This window comes from Anser cygnoides, chromosome 11 (genome assembly GCF_040182565.1).
Source record: "Anser cygnoides isolate HZ-2024a breed goose chromosome 11, Taihu_goose_T2T_genome, whole genome shotgun sequence".
NCBI classification, from domain to species: Eukaryota; Metazoa; Chordata; class Aves; order Anseriformes; family Anatidae; genus Anser; species Anser cygnoides.
This window is the reverse complement of record NC_089883.1, coordinates 2,825,304-2,838,179: the sequence shown is the minus strand read 5'-3', so window position 1 is coordinate 2,838,179 and position 12,876 is coordinate 2,825,304. Positions and strand designations below refer to the sequence as shown.

The window sequence follows — 12,876 nt, the reverse complement described above, 5'->3', positions numbered from 1 at the left end:
TCTGTTTTCATCCTGACACTGATCTCTGAAATTTACAGACCATTGTTCCCAGCACTAACTCTTGTTGTTAGTACTGTCTTCTATAAACCACTATGAAAAATGTCACTAGCCTCAACTATCAACAAACCTGAAAGGTTTATTGTATGCTCACAAGAGACGTTGTTAACAATGTAGTTGAGCTGCAGACATTCCTGTCATTCTAATCCAGCTAATAAAGTGTTAATGAAAATAACCAGAAGGATTTTAAGCTTTTTATTGACTCACTGTAAAACTTTTTTGGATGAGACAAAAAAATTAACATTGTGAACACTGACTTGCATATTTTAAAGGAACTACAAACCAAAGCAAACATCCAACATACTGTATTTTTGGTAAATAAAATTTAAACATTACATATTTACAAATCTACAACCATTCATTTAAAAAGTGCTGCTTGCAGACTAACAAAGTACCATTTTCAAATTGCAATGAGATAACTTCCAGAAATACCCTTCTCTATTATTACTATTTGCATCTCCCATTTGTTATACAAAGATTTTACATGCAGGAATCGCCTTTTTCTTGGGGTACAAATCGCTTAACTAGTCAGTGGAAATCTAATCCATCAGGCTGTAACTGTACCAACAGCAAACCTCAAAATGGGAAATAGTGTCAGAGAAACAGCACGATTTCTATTCACATTTCACTATTTCATCTCCAATAGTTATTCCAGTGGAACCATAAGTAAAGCAAAATATATATTGCACTGCAAATGTAAAACCTTTAAGGTTTTTGACAGAAGCGTTATTTAGTACACAAAAGGAGAAAATTCAGTTCATACAAAATCTTAAATTGAAAATATGTCTCAAATATTTATCCATCTTTGCGGTACTGGAAAATATACTCAAATCGCTTTTCTAATAAAGGACAGTGAGATTTGAAAACTGTTTCAACATTGAACTGTATGATGCTTAAAAATTATCCACCCAGGACCTACGTTTTGAACATTATTGTGATATGAATGAGGAAAATTTCCCACTTAAAGTATAACAACTATTCCACCTACATCTTTTATAATATTTGTACAGTGGACTGACTTGCAACAGACTTTACAAAACAATTCATTAAGTATAATGATTTCACTTGATGGACTACTACATGATACTAATTTAAAAGCACACCCAAATAAACATCAGCAATGCTTCAGGAGTGCAACTCTGAGGACGTGAGATTGTTTATCTTAATGATGTGTACACAAATCCTTTTCATGATACAGCATATACTCTTCTGATAATACTGACAGGACTGTTGATATCTGAATGAACTGGCAAACTTGGCATTATAAATACGAAGACAGTTGGAAGTACTTACAGCTAAGTCGGGACTAGAATGGTGGAAGTGGCCCAAATTACAAGTGTTGCATCTATTCTTGTGCTAGCACACGGTTACAGTGTAATGTCCTAGTAAATGAGAGGTGGTTAGAGGCAAGGCTCAGTTGCTTCTGCCAGACTAAAATAGAGTGTGTGAAGCTTGCTTCATAGCTCAGTACCTCTAACACACCACAGCAGCTCTGGAAAAAGCATTTGCCTTCCTTCATGGCTTGAAGGTGCTATAAAACAGCGGCTGCCCCAAGTGGTAAATGATGTGGGAAACAAAACTGCAGAGAGCTGGGAGCACTACACTGTACACAGCACAAATGTGTCTGAGTTTATATACACAGCAACTACTGTACGCAGCTTTTACTTGGTAAATACAGTGTAGCTACTGTACAGAGCAGAGCATACATGCACACTAAGATATTTACAATGAATGTTAAAACATAATCTGGTATTTTTCACAATACCTTGGAAGAATGAAGTGGGTACGTGTTCACTCTACACTGATAATTAATAATGTACCCGGGTGAAAAAGTAACTATAGCTCATGTATGAGGAATACTTTACAAGTGTGGCAGTACAAATGAGAGCATCACAAATTGTTAAAATAAATTAAATGTGAAAAACGTTGGTAAGTGTAACATTGCCAGCTCCACCTCAGAGTGGGGGGAACTTTAAAAAAACAAACCCCAAAACTCAGCTACATAATTAGCAGCAGGCTAGAGAAGAGGCATTCATTACCCAACAAAAGCTGTATCCAGCAAGACTGCATTTACTTCAAGATGCAATTAGCATCAGTGTATACCTGCAGCTCTACAAATTTTAAGTCTGTTCTCCCTAGGGCAGCAGCTTCTTACGACTTTAGAGTGGACTGGGAAGAAGTTACGTAGACCATCATAGAGGCTTAGATGAGAAGTAGTGCTGCTAAGAGGCTCACTATTTCATTTAATAAAGTAAATGTGAGCTTTAAAGTTTATGTCCTTTCAGGCTACCTACATATTGCTGTATTATCACACTTGCAAACTGAAGATATTTTATTAAAAAAAAATACCTGCTGGTAAGCAGACCAAGACACAAAATCTACGGGAACAGATAAATATCTGGAATTATTACAACAACAACAACTACTAAAAGAAATTACAACTGGGGAACCATTAAAGAAAAAAATAAAAGTATTTGTTAAAGCCTAGCTTAATTTGTTTAGGGCATTTTATACAATTCAATGGCTCTTTTCCCACCTCCATACAAGACTTCTGATAAGACTCTGTAAGCCTGCCTTCTGGTGTGAAGTTGCTATGTGATGGAGAACGCAATTTTTTTTGAAATCTCTAAAACAAGAAAACATAATTCAAAAAGCCATGACTCCACCACAAGGACTGACATAGCATTATTATTCTTCACAGAAAAAAAAAGTTGTTTTGCCTGTGAAAGAAAGACTAGACATTCCAAGTACATTTAACTATTCACAATATGCCACAATAAGTTACATTCCCTATATATTCCCTGTAGCAAGGTTGCTTTATCTACTGTAGTTAAAAGCTTTGGATTAGCATTATATATGCGCCATATTTAGTGTGTTTCAAACACATCCACCAAGACTCTGAACACTGCGTTTTTATGAAGAACTTCTTGCATGCTGTTATTTGCTTTGTATCATGTCTGTAATGAGGTCACGTTAGCAAATATCAACTGCTGAGATGCATTGATGCCATAAAATCATCTGTAGGACTCTTCAATATGCTACAGACTCTCTCTTTACTGGGGAGTGGGGAGCGAGGGAAACAGGAGAGAAAGATATTCCTACAGAATTGTTTTACAGAGATATCACTGTGTTGTTAGTAGAGTTCTACAGAAATTCACCATACCTTCCTTCTGATTGCTGTGGTAACACGTTTTCCATGTGTGCATGAGAGAAATCCTGTATCTAGAGTACTGTCTAGGTGAAGGTTTACAACTTCTATTCTGCTTTAAAAAAAAAATCACTCTTCAAAAGTAACTGGACAAGTTACTATAAATAGCAGTGTCCTGCAAAACAAATAAGCACTGTATTGCTTATTCAGCAAGTCCATTTAAAATTCACTCCAGTAATTTAAAAAAAATAAAAAAATATCAACTTACTATAAACAATTTAAAATATGTATAATACAACTTTGTATGCTCTTCATAACATCATGAATATTCTATGTAAACAATAGATTTCGAAGAATTTGCTTTGCTCATGTTAGTTTCAGTGCATTGTTTCTGTCCACCTGTTTTATCATTTTTATTTTTATTTTTATTTTTTTATTTTTAAATAAGGGAACTGTAATATGTTGTCCCAAGTTAGAAAACTTATTTTGTTTAGAATCTTCCTTTCTATACATTGATTTGCACTAAGGGCAAAGAACAGGGAAATAATATTTGGCCCGTGTTTCACTCTGTCCATTTCCACAATTGTAGATAGGCCTAATTTTTCCAAGGCCGTCTACCACGGTACACTCGTACATACGTTCTTGAACACTGAAGACTGAGATGTTCCTTGTGACTGAAGTGGTTATTTTACACAGGTATACACCATAGATATCTCCTCTTTATCTAGGTATATTTAAAGATATGGTTCTCCAAAAATCTTTCTGCATTCCATCACTCCAGTACTTGGTGGTCTATCACAATTATGAGTATTCTTCACTTGATTAGCTGTGAGACGATCATAGGCCATTTTGTATTCTCTGTCAAAAGCATCTGCAGAAATAGAAAAACCACCCTTATGTACCATGCTTGAAACAATGACCCAAATATAACAACAGCTAGTACACTTACCTGCAGTAAAAAAAAAAAAAAACACAGCACAGTGTAAAGTCATTTTATTCAGCACTTACTATAGAATTACACACACAACTATACTATAGATTTTTTTGTGTGTGTGGGGGGGGATCTGGAAATAGTTTGCATACATTCATAAATTATTCATATAAACACAGGTAATAAAACTTACCTATATCTATGTTATCTCTTCCTAGGGCAACAAGTGAAAGAAATAATATTTCTCTATAAAGGCTCCTGAAATTAAAAAAAAAAAGCATCACTTTATATGCTAAATACCACCAAAAAAAAGTCTACACTAAGAAGAGATTGAATCATTTAAAAATAAGAAATGGCACCTTGAACATAGTTCCCTATCATCACCTCTAAAATGTTGTCAGCTTTGACCTCTGGAGAATGCTCTGGACTCCTGAGATACGGAGATCACTTGTGGTAGGTCCTTGAGACAACTTCCACCACACCAGTGGATATTATAACAGGCCCCTGAGCGAAGCATGCACTTAAAGCACTCAACATGCCTGTGATTCAACTCGCAACTGAAAGAACACCAGCTTAAGAAGGAAGTGTTCAACTCCTCCTGTCATTCACTCTACTCATTAGTCTTTCCTCTCAAGAAAAGAGGACAGAATTGGAACGCTATCATAAGCCTTTTTTTTTTTTTAATATTATATATATATACACACACATATATACATGTATTTTTTTTTTTAATATATACACATTTGACAATTCTTATCCTGGTTTCATAAAAGAACGAAGCTATGTGACTGCATTCTCTCCCCTAGGCCAACAAGTAGCTTATCTGTGTAGAAATTCCACCAAATGTGACAAACAGGTAAGGAGTCTGCTTTCCTGCATTTCTGCATTATCATGAAGAGGGCATATAACCAAATAAGCACCTTCGCAAAGCTCCAGCTGTTGAAAAGGCTGCTATGTATCCTACAATAAGTAAAAATTAAATCCAGGCAGGAAAGACATTCATATAAAAATAATTCTCACTAATTCCACTGCTAATGAGAATAATTTGCTAAATAATACAAGACTTAGCCTCTCTTCTTAGCTCCCCTTCTTTTTTGTTACTGCAAACTTAACACCTCTTACTCCCCAAATACACACTAGGAATAAGGGATGTGGGTTTTTTCTTGCTTTTGTTTTTTAAGTTTATATTATAATCTGTAAGTATGTTATATTTAGTAGCAAAATACACATATACACACTCCGTACTTGATTTGCCATCATTCAGAGGTGGCTGTAGCATGAAGAGGAAAAAAATAATAAAAATACTTACCAGACTGAGTGGTAAGCTTAAGAATGCTGCTGGAAAACGCAATCTTTCTGTTAAAAAACACTATAAAAATATTGTTCATATTACAACAGCCTTATTGCTGTTCAAGCTTGCTCTAGATTGGCATGTTTGTATTCTTACCTCTGTCTTTTAACATGTGGCCATTTGTTCAGTCTCTCCAATATTTGGCTCATTGGTCCGTACACATCATTCATCTTAATACTTTTCACCATACTTTTCAGGATTTCCTGATTGAAAGAATCATCATCTTTTTGCAATAAATGGACCATTGGGTACTTCTGGGCTGAAAAACATTAGAAAAGCTGTAAGAATAAATATATTCTTTGTATAACAAGTAAAAAGTTGTTAAAAAAAGTGGGATGCTACAGACCTGTGAAAAATGGCATGTATGTAGTGAACAAAGAACAATAAGCGTCCAACCAAAATAATATCAATGGAAAGAAACAAAAAGCATATAGGAGAACACTCAACAGCTGTAATGGGTCATGAGGCGTATTTCCAGGCATATGATCTAACAGTGGCAACAAAACCCTCAGTAAGCAAACTCCAAAAATAAGAAAACAAGCTAAGTGTCAACGTAAGTTCGGTGTATCACAAACATATTCCCTGTTATTTGCCCCTTCACAATGATGAAAAAGCCATTGGAAATACTGGTCAATGATTTGAAACAGATATGCTGGAAAACAAAATTTGTTCAAGCACTTTACTGCTAAGCATACAGCCACCCTCCCTCCCAAAACATGTCACAATAGCAACACCAAACTTAACACTCACTCTCAAACAAAAGAGTGCGATTTTGACCTGCAAGACAAAAAGCAGTACGATCAAAAGTCAGTCATGTATCTTGTGTGATCTATCAACAAAAAGAATCTTTTTTTCAAAACACATTCTTCAGTTGCTCAAAACGAAAGTTATTCTAACACAAAAAACAACCTAAAACAACAATAAAAACTGCACCAAAAAAAAAGAAACCACAAGAAACAAAGCTTACTCTGAGCATTCCACAAAATATACAGAGGCTGCCTTGGATCCTGATGCAATTTCATATTGTCCCATAGCATCTGAATAAGAACATATTTACTGTCCTCTGACATACAGTTTCGTGGAATCTGAACAGGAGAATGCATACATAAAAGGTATTTTATTACAAAGTAATGAAAACTTTCATATTTAAAATATATCTTCAAATCTACAGGTCTCATGGCAAAAAGCTTTTAATGTTCAACTGCTGTAAAACCAGGTTGTTTACAGAGAAAGTCAAAACTGAACAGAATGTCAGTGACATGTAGCAAGTATTTTGTGCATCCTCCTACACTTCTAAAATCATAACCTCCTTCTCCTCCTCCTACTGCTCAACTTGCCATCAAGCCACAATAAAACCAATCAGAAACGTGGTGTCTTTGTAACTGAAGATACAAACCACAGTGTGACTAGTAAGAGCTAAACACGTACCCCACACAAGTACTGCTGAGCCCACATTCTGGATTTATGCTATTTCCCTGCAGTTGACACATTCTTTATCAGTTCAGGACTGGGCCCAATATATTGTATGACACATTCCTGAGAGTTATTGAAATAACTAATGATTTCTTATCTGATTCCATACCTTTGAGTTTTTATTACAGTGCTCAGAAGAAAGAATTAATCCTGGTAAGTTGCTAGGCAAGTCCAAGCGTCTGAAATACCACACCAAATTCCAGAACACAATAGGATGGTGATCTACAAAGTCCGCCACTGTTATTGCATGATCTCCTTCATTTTCGAGTAAGCTCTCAAGCTCTTTCCATACCACTAGAGGACTGAGGTAAGGTACCGTTATAGGATCAGGACTAGGTAAGCGCCATTCTAGGCCCAAGGAATCCTATGATAAAAAAAAAAACAGAAAAAAGTGCTCTTAATTGGAATTTGACTATCTTTATAATATCTTACGAATGCTTTTGCTTCCTATGGGAGATACCAACATCTAAAAGCAACAAATCTTAGTATAAGTAATACAATCTACTATTTCTGGTAACTCTGGGTAGTTAATTCTGTTTTCCTAATTAATGTTTTCACATTTTTTTGAATCTACTGCACGCTTGAAACAGTGACATTTAAGGTAGAAAAACTACACACTGTTGGTCCTTGCAAAGTAGCAGGCAGGCTACCAGTAGGAATGATATGGCTGATCTTCTGGTTTTCCTTCTCGTCCTCGTCCAATGGACCGAAAGTACTGATGCTCCTTGCTACAGGGTGACTTGTACATTCTGACCCAGAGACATTTTGTCTTCTTCCTGAGGGGATCTGGATACTTCTGGCACAAATACTGTCATGTTGCTTAGATTTGCTAGGGGAAAATAAAAAGTTAAGAATGTCAGCAGTTCGTTTTTCTCTTAGTGCTCAAACTTGTACACGTACAGGCAGAAACAAACTAGAAGTCCCATGGAACGGACCTGAGACCACAAATTCTACCTTGTCAGCCGCCACACTCATGCTACAGAGAAAGTTTTATCCCCCCTTGCACTGGTAATGGACACAAACATCCTAAAAGAGTTCACAAACCTTGCAGAATTACAGGTGTCTATATGAATTTTTGTACCATGGATGAAGCCGAACACCATGTTGAAAGAGCATGATGGCCAATTTAGAGGTAAGGAAGAGGCAGTAAGGAGATCCTCTCTTAAATCAACTTCTCTTCAGAGAATCTAAGCATCTTATGAAACTTAATAAGGAATAAGTGCACATCCACAAAGAATAAAGTAATTTCTACGTAAATAGAACCAGAATATGCATGTTTACCTATCTGAATTTAAATCCTCTTGAACAGACATTAGAGATGTAGCAAGGCCAACAGTAGCTGCCGTGTTACAGAACTTCCCACTTTGATTTGAAGAAAGTGATGGGAACTGAATGTTTTCTGTAGATGGGCTGGACTTCAGAAAATACCTGCGTGGAAAACAAAAGCTTAACATTATCTTTATAAAAACTACAAAAAACATCACAAAAACGAATATTCAAAACTGAGGAAAATTCAAATAATGCGTTATTACCTTCCAGGTCGCCGAAGATCTCTGATTTCTATGCTTAAAAAAGGCAGAAATAAATTGCCACAGAAAGGACATGTAGTATTGAGATTTGAATCATCTGCTGTCCAACCTGCCATAATTTCTTCATCGTGAACCAAACAATCACAAGTTCGGCATCGCGAACAGCTTGAGATAAGGACCTGCAAACAACAGATAACAGAATTCCACCATTACACATTCTCAAAGTTACTTTTCTTTTACAAAGCACTTAAACACAACTGTAGGCAAAAAAATCTTTGCCCTTAGATGAATATTGCTCACCACCTATATACAAGTTTGGCCACATGTTCATTTTATTGCTTAGGTTGGAACAGTTAAATCCAAAATAATTAATTAAATCTTAAATTCAAGTTGTAATAGCAGGCATATATGGAAAATGACTGGAATGAACACTGTGTGAAAAACGTATTAAATGCAAAAATAAATTTGGAAGGTCTTGGCTTATTTGTAACAAATAGACTGGCATCAGTACCTATGCTCATGAAATACACCAAAAACTACTGTGTTACAGAAATACTTATCTTCCAGTGGGTTAGTTTTGACCTTGAACTTTAAATTGAGATTTAGATTTTACATTTCAAGACATAAGCTTTTAGTGTATCAATTAAATATCAGTAAATCATCCTGTACCTACCTCCATAGCGTAGTTTTGAAACACACTGGTACTACTGGTACTGCAAGAAGATATCAGTTCAGATTTGTCAGGTAAAGGAAACTTGGAAAGAGAACCTATTAACAAAAAAAAAAAAGGAAACCAAAGTATTAATTATCCAGGATATGTAATTACAGTAAACTGTGTTTCTGGTCAAACAGTTCTGCAGTTAAAAAATGTGTGATGGAAGATGCAGCTAATCAGATACACTTCAGAGAGAAAGAATTGCAAAGCTGGAGTGTGAGGCTGCCATCTGCCCAGCACCAACACCAGTGAAAATGCAATCTACCAACACAGAATTTCCATATGTCCAGTTTTCTTCTTTTCCAACGGTTGGCAGCTTGGAAACAACTTTTACAGATCAAGTAATTCGTATCCACACTTTCTGTCCGGACAAAAAGTAAGGAATGGCAACTTCCAGAAAACATTAGGTGAATACTGAAGGGCCCAAAGCACCTCACCCAGAAACTTATTTAGGCACAGGATTACTCAAGGATTACTCTGCAAGCTATTCCACAAGAAATAACACCCAAAACAGGTTTCTACAATAAAAATGTCCATAGGTACGGATCTATCTGCATGAATAAGAGTTTGCAAGTAGGAAAAGGAAAAAAAAAGCGTTTTTCCCCCCACATAAAGGATTATTGTCGAAGATGATCCCAACCCAAGAATTACGAAAGAACTTCTAAAAATATAAATATTTTGTTCAGATCAATGAATGCAACACGAAAGCTGTCTCTTACCACACTGGTCAAATTGCTTTGATGAGCCATCGTGGGAAGCTGAGCTTTCTAGGCTTGTCCTGCTTAGGCCAATTCCCTTAATTTCTGACGTGGTATTCTCCTGAGGAGAAGCACTTTCAAAGTCATTGCAGACATCTTCATCAGTTAACGAAGTAGATTCTGAATCTAGAGCTCCAAGAGATGAAACACTTGCTCGGTCTGAATTTTGATCCTGAGACAAGAAAGCAAATTCCACTGAGAAAAGGAAAACAAAAATATTTCTGAAAATAAGAGTCAACTTTCTTTGTGTCAGTAAATTCAAGGCATGAATTTACCTCCTTGGAAAGTCACCCAGCTCAGACCTGTATGCAGAACGAACATGAAACAACGTGAGTTTCATTCACCTAAATAGCTACATAAGGGTTCTTTTTGTAAAGATTTTTCATTTATATCTTTCGGTTAGAAGACAAAGATTTTAACCCTACAACTTTTTCCTGATTGCTATCAGAGCAGTTGTAGGAATGCATATAGAATAGACAAGACATCATTGACTCTTTAATTATTCTTCAGTTGGTTTTAACCACATCAAGACCATATGGTGGTAACACCAACAGCAAACTGCATCTGTTTTCATTCTCAAGGTTTAGGAATAAATGAGTTTTGGTTTGAGCTGATCACAGGAAAAAACATTCTAACCAAATGACCTCAGCGCTTTTCCCTTCTCTCACAAAAGCTGTAAAGGCTTAAACTTTATTGTTCATTTTAATACTTTTTATTTAGTTAAGTAAGGATCCTGACAAAAAGAAGACAGAACACAGCCTTCTCCATCCTGACAACACACTACAGCATACTTACGTTCTTCCGTTAAATATACTCTAAACCCATGCAAGGCCAAAACTTCTACAATATGCAACTACTTTAAAGAGAATCCATTGATGCTTTCTATAGAATCACTGTTTCATTCAGGACAATAAAATTAAGGCCCTAGCAATTCAGACATGATTACAATTTAAATTGTTTACCAGCATGCATGTCATTCAAACTGGGGATTCACCACATAGGAGACAGTGATTAAATATAAATAAAGGAAAAAACTTTGTAAAAAATTTTGTTTTCCACAGTACCTAAAACAAGGAATAATGACAAAAAATTACCTTTGAGGATGCAGCATACATTGTAAATTTCGAGTACCACTTGCTAGCCTTCTCTGCAACCCCTTTTCCAGCAGAAAACATGCTGCTTTTTAGAACATCAAATTTAGGTGTTAACAGTGTATCCAGGTTGAATGATGGTGAAGACACGAGTGTTAATGCACTAGTTGCTTCCTGTGGATGTTCCTTTGCTGGACTGTTTGGGGAATATGCTGGTGAGGACCAAAGCCTATCTCTCGGCTTTTCTTCAGTTTTCATGTGATAACTCTTGGATTTGGTAAGACTGGAAGGCCTTGGGGAGTTTGGGGGAAGGCTGGACCTCCTGCAAGGGTGGATGACTGTTGGGCTCTTTTTATTAGCACTTCTATCATCAAAGGGTTTTTGCAATTCAATGCTTGGGGCGCGACTTGACAAAGGACTGCTCATGTTGTTCATATACATGACTATTTCTTCAGCTAAATCTCGCCTTGCAGATGGGGTTGAAACACTTCTATCATCATCCTCTTCCTCATCCTCTTTCTGCTGTTCTGTCTCAGCAACTAGCAGGGACAGTGGATCAAATCCAGTCTCAACATCTGTCTTTTCAACTGGCTTTACTGGAAAGCTGCTCTTTCGTTGCAGCCTTTTAGGTTTTTCACTGGAGGACTTCACTGTTGTAGATGTTTCAGGTTCAGCATCCAAGTCTTCCAAATCAAAGATAACTGGAGACTCTGTTTTATCTGTGAAACTGCAATCAAAAGCTGCATCTTCATCACTAGATTCTTTCTCCAGACTTTCTCTCTTAGATCCTAAAGAGGAAGTTCTGATATTAAGAGTTTTTGGCCTTATGCTTTTCTGTAATGCACTAGATAGGATTTTGGCATCAGCTCCTAGTTTTTCAACTATTTCTCCAGGGTTTGCTTCCTGATTTATTCTATTGATCATGAGTCCCACTAAGCCATCTCCACTCAGATTGCGGTTCCTGCTTTCCCATGGTATCTCCCTCAAGTCAGGTTCTACCGCGCTTTTATGTCTCTTTCTTAAGGATTTACTTTTTATAACTTCTGCTTCATTGGCATCCTCAAAAGATGATGTAAACAGCAATCCTGCAGAACTCTCTGGAAAACAGATGTAATAAGGTACTTTAGTTTTCTTGCATAGCAAGAAGTAAACAAAATTATAAAAGAATGCAAGTTTGCTTCATCTTTCAAACAGATTACAATACTAAGAGATGAAATTCGCTATGTATTGTACTAGTGATCAAAAAGTTGAGATGACCATGGTCATAGCTTTTTAAAAAAAACTAAGCTTAAAAAACTAACCTCTGCATTACTTACCCATCAAATGGTCAAATGATAAAACACATTTAAAAGGGAGTCAATACAGCTCTTTTGGAGAAGTACTCCATTATTAAGAGGTTTGAAAGCTAGGGATAGCAAAGATATCTTGGAAATAGCAAAAAAGCAACACTTGCTAACCCGATGTATTACAAAGAGCCTACAACAGGAGCTCTTGTCACAGAAATTTCTATTGTTTTGTCAGGGCATAAGGACACAGAATTTAAAGGACAACATTACAGTATTTCAAGCCCAGATATCAGTATTCTAATAGCAAGATTTGACATCACTTGTTACTCGTGAAAGTAATTAAAAGTTTCTTTTAACTACTGCACAGAAGCCTCTTCTCCACCCTGAAAGAATTACGAGCTGCTGGAGTTTATAAGAACAAAACAGAAGACTCAGGATTTTGTAAGCAGACGTAAAATATTGCAAAAAACGAGAGAAATAAATCTGGAAATGCAGACTATTTAGATATCTTGAAATAGCATATGCAGCCTCTAACCT

The 12,876-nt window shown here is 36.3% G+C and overlaps 1 protein-coding gene across 7 annotated transcripts in view; it reads right to left on the bottom strand.

Annotated features, from left to right (window-relative positions):
• Nucleotides 1-237: 237 nt before the first annotated feature.
• The window catches only part of DENND4A (DENN domain containing 4A), a 52,323-nt gene continuing 39,684 nt past the window's right edge, over nt 238-12,876 (bottom strand). For 6 of the 7 annotated variants that reach the window (XM_067003526.1, XM_048076257.2, XM_048076255.2 and 3 more), the window contains 12 exons: nt 11,057-12,150; nt 9,924-10,134; nt 9,163-9,257; nt 8,493-8,668; nt 8,242-8,388; nt 7,579-7,789; nt 7,070-7,324; nt 6,455-6,572; nt 6,238-6,264; nt 5,584-5,746; nt 4,330-4,394; nt 238-4,076 (listed from right to left, as the gene is read on the bottom strand). In XM_067003526.1, the coding sequence (XP_066859627.1) occupies nt 3,940-4,076; nt 4,330-4,394; nt 5,584-5,746; nt 6,238-6,264; nt 6,455-6,572; nt 7,070-7,324; nt 7,579-7,789; nt 8,242-8,388; nt 8,493-8,668; nt 9,163-9,257; nt 9,924-10,134; nt 11,057-12,150 (2,699 nt within the window). In that variant the 3' untranslated portion in view covers nt 238-3,939. The remainder of the gene's footprint in view (nt 4,077-4,329; nt 4,395-5,583; nt 5,747-6,237; nt 6,265-6,454; nt 6,573-7,069; nt 7,325-7,578; nt 7,790-8,241; nt 8,389-8,492; nt 8,669-9,162; nt 9,258-9,923; nt 10,135-11,056; nt 12,151-12,876) is intronic. The other variant, XM_067003529.1, reaches the window with a different exon arrangement.